General features: G+C 34.9%; 2 protein-coding genes across 2 annotated transcripts; both read left to right on the forward strand.

Moving 5' to 3' along the window:
* The first annotated feature begins 897 nt into the window (after window positions 1-897).
* Window positions 898-1,749, forward strand: LOC141388893 (uncharacterized). Its single transcript, XM_073959562.1, has 2 exons — window positions 898-930; window positions 1,144-1,749. The coding sequence occupies exons 1-2, from the start codon at window positions 898-900 to the stop codon at window positions 1,504-1,506; spliced, it is 396 nt and encodes a 131-aa protein (XP_073815663.1). The 3' UTR covers window positions 1,507-1,749.
* A 3,156-nt stretch (window positions 1,750-4,905) lies between these two features.
* Window positions 4,906-7,638, forward strand: LOC141397661 (beta-catenin-like protein 1). Its single transcript, XM_073974240.1, has 5 exons — window positions 4,906-5,051; window positions 5,693-6,248; window positions 6,313-7,178; window positions 7,242-7,437; window positions 7,494-7,638. Exons 1-5 carry the CDS (start codon window positions 5,022-5,024, stop codon window positions 7,580-7,582), a joined length of 1,737 nt encoding a protein of 578 aa, XP_073830341.1. The 5' UTR covers window positions 4,906-5,021; the 3' UTR covers window positions 7,583-7,638.
* Window positions 7,639-8,744: the final 1,106 nt, after the last annotated feature.

The following is an 8,744-nucleotide window of genomic DNA, read 5'->3' on the forward strand; positions in this document are numbered from 1 at the left end:
AATCAGGTAAATTTAGATAAAAAAAATTGTTAAACATCATCGATTTCTACACAGCGAAACGTTTCCACACTTATAGTTTTATTTAACAAAAAGGATTTCTTAGGTGTTTAGCACTTGGTATATCTGTTGTTATCCTTTAGAGCTTTTAGCTTTTTGGCATAGATTTAACTAAATTTTCGGTGCAAGAAATCTGAAATTTTCCCTATTCTTTTTTCAAGGCATTTTTCAGGATTCCTATCTACAGGAATCAAATCCGGTGATTGGGGAGGTGTTTGAATCATTTTGAACAGTCATTCTCGAAAAATGTGTGATTTGTGCTTGGGGTCATTATTTTGATAAAATTGGAATGTTGTCCCCAATCCCGTTTTTCAGCGCTGCATTTCAAATTATCCTTCAAAATGTAAATTTAGATAAAAAAAATTGTTAAACATCATCGATTTCTACACAGCGAAACGTTTCCACACTTATAGTTTTATTTAACAAAAAGGATTTCTTATGTGTTTAGCACTTGGTATATCTGTTGTTATCCTTTAGAGCTTTTAGCTTTTTGGCATAGATTTAACTAAATTTTCGGTGCAAGAAATCTGAAATTTTCCCTATTCTTTTTTCAAGGCATTTTTCAGGATTCCTATCTACAGGAATCAAATCCGGTGATTGGGGAGGTGTTTGAATCATTTTGAACAGTCATTCTCGAAAAATGTGTGATTTGTGCTTGGGGTCATTATTTTGATAAAATTGGAATGTTGTCCCCAATCCCGTTTTTCTAATTGTTGAACAATAAATATTTTATTATTTCCAAATATAAACTTTAAACTAGTTAAAGTATGTGTCCTAAGTCTTTTGTTTTACTTCGGCCTCTCTTTTTGTTTATTTGGCCATGTTTACATATCTCCCAGTATGTCTCTCTGTCTACAAAAACGTCAAGTTAATGTATGTGTCTTAAGTCTTTTAAGTTAGACTCTCATTTCAAACTGGGAAAATAAATAACTCCCCAATTTCTCTCTCTCTCTCTCTCTCTCTGAGATTTCATTTTCCCTACTACACGTTTTTAGTATTTTGTTACTGTATTCATCCTTTTTCTCCAACTTTTTTTTCTTTAAATAACTAATAATTCATATGCTTTTCTCCCTTTTCCCTTTCCAGGTAAAATACATCTGGACCTCTGGCCGTCTCTGTGACTTCAAGGGCTGTGAACGTCCCGACTTGCAACCCACCAACATCAACGGCTGGTTCTGGACCGCTACTTTGCAAAAATTGGCTCCCACCAACGAACGCAGCCAAGGTGATTGGTCTCCCAGCGGTGGTATTGGCATCCCTCAACCCGACAACCGTGAATACAAACAAAACGGTGCTCCCGAAAACTGCTTGGCTCTCTTGAACCAGTTCTACAATGATGGTGTCAACTGGCACGACGTTGCCTGTCATCACAAGAAACCTTTCGTTTGTGAAGAAAACGATGCTCTCTTGAAGTATGTCCGTTATACCAACCCCCAATTGCGCATTTAAGGAAATGAAGAAGAACAACTATATACTCCTCCCCCACTTTTTAGAAACCAAAAATATTTAAGAAAATGTTGCTGAAAAAACAAAGAATTTTTTATACGCTCTCTTTCTTGTTTTTCTAAATTATTATTTTTTTATATAACCAAATTCTTTCTTCACCACTTTCTTGTTTTGACATTTAAGTTTACTATTTTGTTTTGTTGAGCCACCAATTTCTTTAAAGAATTCTTTTATCAACTATTTTTTCCTCCCTTTCATTTTGTTTAGTTTAATTTTAATTTTTTTGTATTAATTTATGTTAAATAAATAAAATAAAAAACCAAAAGAAAAAAATACTAAAAACTTAAAAGGACTGTTTTTTTTTTTTAAACATTGGGGTTATACAAGGTGTAACTGTCACTACCAGCCATGCTATCGGGCTGATGAGCCCCTTCGTGTATACGTACGTGTGCATGGCAAGTGTGTAGCAAATGGGATATTCCAGAATACAAGATGTTACAACAAAAACCAAGGCGATTCGAGAGCAGGTACTAAACTGAACTTTTCCGGAAGGAGTGGACCGATATAGCCCATCTTCGAACTTAAACTAAGTTTGGGCAAAATATTACGAGAGCCAAAATTTGAACCGAATCGGTTCATCGGTTCGAGAGTTATCGTGCGCTCCAGCCAGACAGACAGACGGACGGACATTGCTCAATCGACTCCAAATTGTCTGAAACACATTTCGTCCAAACATACTTGGGGTCTAAAACCATTATTTCGATGAGGCACATTTTGTCCGTATGAAAGTGTATATACCCTCGTTAGCATAAATGCTGAGGGTATAAAAATTAGCAAAAATCAGGTAAATTTAGATAAAAAAAATTGTTAAACATCATCGATTTCTACACAGCGAAACGTTTCCACACTTATAGTTTTATTTAACAAAAAGGATTTCTTAGGTGTTTAGCACTTGGTATATCTGTTGTTATCCTTTAGAGCTTTTAGCTTTTTGGCATAGATTTAACTAAATTTTCGGTGCAAGAAATCTGAAATTTTCCCTATTCTTTTTTCAAGGCATTTTTCAGGATTCCTATCTACAGGAATCAAATCCGGTGATTGGGGAGGTGTTTGAATCATTTTGAACAGTCATTCTCGAAAAATGTGTGATTTGTGCTTGGGGTCATTATTTTGATAAAATTGGAATGTTGTCCCCAATCCCGTTTTTCAGCGCTGCATTTCAAATTATCCTTCAAAATGTAAATTTAGATAAAAAAAATTGTTAAACATCATCGATTTCTACACAGCGAAACGTTTCCACACTTATAGTTTTATTTAACAAAAAGGATTTCTTAGGTGTTTAGCACTTGGTATATCTGTTGTTATCCTTTAGAGCTTTTAGCTTTTTGGCATAGATTTAACTAAATTTTCGGTGCAAGAAATCTGAAATTTTCCCTATTCTTTTTTCAAGGCATTTTTCAGGATTCCTATCTACAGGAATCAAATCCGGTGATTGGGGAGGTGTTTGAATCATTTTGAACAGTCATTCTCGAAAAATGTGTGATTTGTGCTTGGGGTCATTATTTTGATAAAATTGGAATGTTGTCCCCAATCCCGTTTTTCAGCGCTGCATTTCAAATTATCCTTCAGAATGTTTAAATAACACATCTTATCCATAATTCCTTCGATAAAGACAATATTCCCTACACCGGAAGCACTCATACAACCCCATACCATAACAGATCCTCCTGCGTGCTTTACGGTTGGAAATGTGTGTTTAGGATCCAAGGCCGTATTTGCTATACGCCATACATAATAGGTCTGTTCGATAACACAAAAGTTCGTACAAATTTGTACAAACTTTTAGAAAATGCTGTTCGATAACAAACTTGTTTAATAAAATAGAAATGAGAATCAGTTACAAGTATGTACTTGCCAATACTTTTCACTTGTGAAGTTATCGAACAGACCTAACAACGCATTACCCTGAATTGCTTGTTTACCTTTTGTACGTATGTGATTTTATTCACAAGAATGCATTTTGATAACTATTGTTTTTGCCGTTGTACCTGTATTATTGTGCCATGAGTATGCCCGACAGCATTTGTGATAGTATGTATTACGGAACAAAGACAAAAGATGAAAATTTTAAGATTTCGAGTATTTGCTCTGTTCAAGAACCTGCAAGATTCTAAAAATTTTTAGTTCAATTACAATTACTACAATTTTTACTACTGTTTCCTTTATGATATCGACAAAAGGAGACAACAAGAGACCATTTGGCTAAAAATTTGACATTTTACATTATAGGTCCTCCAGGATGTCCCAATCATGGTACAATTACTTAGGTACATGGTACAATTACTTAGGTAGATGCCTCAGCCCAGCTGATCGAATCTAAAACGTCGAAAAACTATGAATTCGCTGTGAAAAATCAAAATAAAAACCATATGATTTTGTAAGTAAGAGTAGAGTGTGTTCACTTCACTGTACAAACACAAGGGATAAAAAGAGACAACAAGAAACCATTTGGCGAAAATTTTGACGTTTACATTACAAAAAAAGTTGCTTTGTTGCAGCAATTCGCCGATGTTTCTACCTAAGTAATTGTCCCATGCTTAGGTAGAAACATCGGCGAAAAAAGTTGCTTTGTTGTAGCTATTCGCCGATGCATCTACATTTGTAACATGGTACAATAATACAGGTAGCATTATCATGCCAGCTGATGGTAACATAATGTGTCAATTGCATTGAATTGATGTCAAATTTTGAATTTGTACCATGATTTGTAATTGTACCATGGCCATGCCGTTTACTTTTTGAAGTCAACTCATGGTACAATTCATGATACAATTAGGAAGGTAGATGCATCGGCGAATTGCTACAACAAAGCAACTTTTTTGTAATGTAAACTGTCAAAATTTTCGCCGAATGGTCTCTTGTTGTCTCTTTTTATCGCTTGTGTTTGTCTTTAAAGTGATGACATGCTATCTCTTACTTACCCAATCATATGGTTATTTGTTTTGATTTTTCATGGCGAATTCCTAGTTTTTTGACGTTTTAGATTCGATCAGCTGGGCTGATGCATCTACCTTCCTAATTGTGCCATGGTACAATTAAAAAGGTAGAAACAACGGCGAATTGCTACAACAAAGCAACTTTTTTTGTAATGTAAAATGTCAAAATTTTCGCCAAGTGATCTCTTGTTGTCTCTTTTTATCGCTTGCGTTTGTCTATAAAGTGAACACATGCTATCTCTTACTTACCGAATCATATGGTTTTTTGTTTTGATTTTTCATGGCGAATTCATAGTTTTTTGACGTTTTAGATTCGATCAGCTGGGCTGAGGCATCTACCTTTCTAATTGTACCATGATTCATTGTGATTGAAATTGATCTGAATCAAACTGTCTGGCAACTCTAAGTGGAAGTCGGCTAATTACATTTGACAGTTCACGTTTGTTTATTTTGTTTATTTTCACGCTAGACGAATATTTTTCAATTAATTAAGCAGAAATCACAATATTTTTATCCAAAAACATGGATATTGGGGAGTTATTATCCTTTAAAGTAAGTATAGAAGATATTGGGGAACATTCCGTTCGAAATATTACAAGAAGAAGACTTAAATCCATCGCAAGAATTTTGTGGAATATTCTGATGGACTCGGAAACAGACAACGTCGCGAATCGCTTTTTTTCATCACTTCATCACTTGTATGTCCGTATGTCCAAGGCGGCTTTATATATATAGTAGTATAGATAGTAACGATATCAATTGTCTTGCACAAATTCCCGAGATAAGGGCCTTCAAATTTTCCATAAATACCATCATTGTAAAGTTCTGGAGTGCAAAAAGTTCTCAGTTGGAAAAAGTTCGCATTTTTAAAGGGAACATTAATGAATGGCGCTGTCTATAGGTGAAAGTTTTAAATTCCCGACTAGCTTTGGGCCTTATAATATAACCTAGTGCAATATTGTAAAAATATAGAAAAAAGTATGGATACTTACGGAACTTTGAAGACCCCTATCTTGAAAGTATGGACTCCTGCAAGAAAAATATAATGTTGTACTACGGACCCCAACGACTATCTGTGGCAAACATATTAACCTGATTTGCGTCCAGGCCCTAAACTGGACTTGATTCTCAGCTTATGCTCATTCTTTTGCTTGTCATAAGCAAACAAATCCTAATTTAATAAATTTTTTCAGCCTGAGGCCACACCAAAACGTTCTCACGAAGACGATGAAGACTATCCACCCGAAAAACCCACACGACAAGAGGAAAAGAACAGCAAACGTTTGAAACGTATAGCGCAGGCAAAGGAGGCAGCGGATTTTGCAAAACCAGAAGATCCTCCCATACCTCAGTTGTCGGGTGTTGCTGCGGCTTTGCTCGATCCAGAGCTAACGAATGAAGAGCGTATGAATATTCTTAAATATGTTGAAAGTGAAGAAGCTGAAGGTGATGTCCTAGATGAGCAGGGTCTTAAAAAGCTGCTTCTGGTATTCGAAAAGAAAAATTTAAAGAATCAAGAATTGCGTATAAAATATTCTGATAATCCCATAAAATTTATGGACTCTGAGGTGGAACTGCATTCTGTCATACAGGAGCTAAAGGCTGTGGCCACAGTACCGGATTTATATCCGGTGCTGGTGGAGCTAAATGGTATACCAAGCCTTTTGGAGTTGTTAAATCATCCCAATACAGATATAGCTGTAGCAATTGTTGATCTATTGCAGGAGGTGACAGATGTGGATATATTGGGTAAGGATTCCAGATATTTTCAATTTATTTTAGGGAAACTAACTGGTTGGATTTTGTTTTCCAGGTGAAAGTAGTGATGGTGCTGAGGTCTTGATTGAAGCTTTACGCAAACAACAAGTCATTGCCCTTTTGGTACAAAATCTGGAACGTCTTAATGAACAAATCAAGGAAGAAGCAGATGGTGTACACAACACTTTGTCGATTGTGGAAAATCTTACCGAAATGAACAATGACATTGTCTCGGAGGCAGCACAACAGGGCCTCTTGGCATGGATACTTAAAAGGCTAAAACAAAAACCACCATATGATGCCAATAAACTCTATTGCAGTGAAATACTTTCCATATTAATACAAACAAATTATGACAACAAACTGATGTTGGGTGAATTGGATGGCATTGATATTTTGCTGCAACAATTGGCTTTCTATAAAAAACATGATCCCTCATCGACCGAAGAGCAGGAATATATGGAGAATTTATTCAACTGCATGTGTTCTGCTCTGATGGCCAAAGAAAATCGTGAGAAATTCCTCAAAGGCGAAGGTTTACAGTTGATGAATCTTATGCTAAGAGAAAAGAAAATGTCACGTAATGGTTCACTGAAAGTTTTAGATCATGCCATGTCTGGTCCAGATGGTCGTGATAATTGTAATAAATTTGTTGATATTTTGGGTTTGAGGACCATTTTCCCCCTTTTTATGAAAACTCCAAAGAAAAGTAAACGCCTATTATCCGCCGATGCTCATGAGGAACATGTTTGTGCGGTGATTGCATCGATGCTAAGGAATTGTAAAGGAGCGCAAAGACAACGGCTGCTATCAAAGTTTACCGAAAATGATCATGAAAAAGTTGATCGTTTACTGGAGCTGCATTTGAAGTATTTGGAGAAGGTGGAGGCAGTGGATAGGGAAATTGACCAACAGCCAAGGGTAGGATAAAACGAAAAGATAACTTCTCCAAAGAATTTTATTATATTTTTCATTTGCTTTTAGGACGAAGATCTTGATGAAACAGAAGAAGCGGAAAATAACTACCTTAAACGTCTAACAGGTGGCCTCTTTACCCTGCAAATGATTGATTACATAATTTTGGAAATTAGCGCCACCTCCGAATCAATCAAATCTCGTGTATTACAAATATTGAATTTACGTGGTGCTTCCATGAAAACGATACGCAGTGTCATGAGAGGTAAGATCATTTCTTGTTTGTTATCCTTATTTTTAATATTTGTTTTTTTTTTCTAGAATATGCTGGAAATTTGGGTGATGATGGTGATTCTGATTGGAAGGAACAGGAAGAAACACATATCTTATCCCTAGTCGATCGTTTTTAAGATAGCTTTATAAATAAAAAATACCTATTAAAAGTATAACACAACCTTTTTCGAAAGTTCGAACAATTTTTAATATAATTTTAGGATTATTTTTAACTTGTTTAATCTGGATTCAGCTTGAAAATGAATCACAGTATATGTAAATTTTTAAATGATAAAATGTAGGAAGAATTTCTAAAGATGCTGGCTAACTAATAGCACCTTGTCTATTAAGGTAATGACATCCACCGATTGTTCCGTCCTTAATAAACAGGACTTCCTTTAGATAACATTCGCGGAGTTGAATTTCAGTAAAATAACAGTTCGCTGAATTGACTTTTTCATTAGAAAACGTGCTCTGAATTGACTTTGTAAGTCCGCTGAATTGACTATTTCTATAGAAAAAGTTCGCTGAATTGACTATTTCTATAGAAAAAGTTCGCTGAATTGACTTTTTCTATAGAAAAAGTTCGCTGAATTGACTTTTTCTATAGAAAAAGTTCGCTGAATTGACTTTTTCTATAGAAAAAGTTCGCAGAATTGACTTTTTCTATAGAAAAAGTTCGCAGAATTGACTTTTTCTATAGAAAAAGTTCGCAGAATTGACTTTTTCTATAGAAAAAGTTCGCTGAATTGACTTTTTCTATAGAAAAAGTTCGCTGAATTGACTTTCTATAGAAAAAGTTCGCTGAATTGACTTTTTCTATAGAAAAAGTTCGCTGAATTGACTTTTTCTATAGAAAAAGTTCGCTGAATTGACTTTTTCTATAGAAAAAGTTCGCTGAATTGACATTTTCCTTAGAAAAAGTTCTCTGAATTGACTTTTTCTACAAAACCAGTTCGTTAAATTGAATTTTTCTATAGAAAAAATTTGCTGAATTGACATTTCCATGGAAAAAATTCGCTAAATTGGCTTTTTTCCATAAAACCAGTTCGTTGAATTGACTTTTTCTATAGAACAAGTTCGCTGAATTGACTTTTTCCATAAAACAGTTCAATGAATTGACTTTTTTCATAGAAAAAGTTCGCTGAATTGACTTTTTTTCATGGATAAAGTTCTCTGAATTGACTTTTTCCATAGAAAGAGTTCACTGAAATGACTTTTTCTATAGAAAATGTTCGCTGAATTGACTTTCTCCAGAAAAACAAGTTCGCTGAATTGACTTTTTCTATAGAAAGTTCG

The sequence above is a fragment of the Musca autumnalis genome, unplaced genomic scaffold (assembly GCF_047663935.1).
Source record: "Musca autumnalis isolate F117 unplaced genomic scaffold, ASM4766393v1 scaffold_1, whole genome shotgun sequence".
NCBI classification, from domain to species: domain Eukaryota; kingdom Metazoa; phylum Arthropoda; class Insecta; order Diptera; family Muscidae; genus Musca; species Musca autumnalis.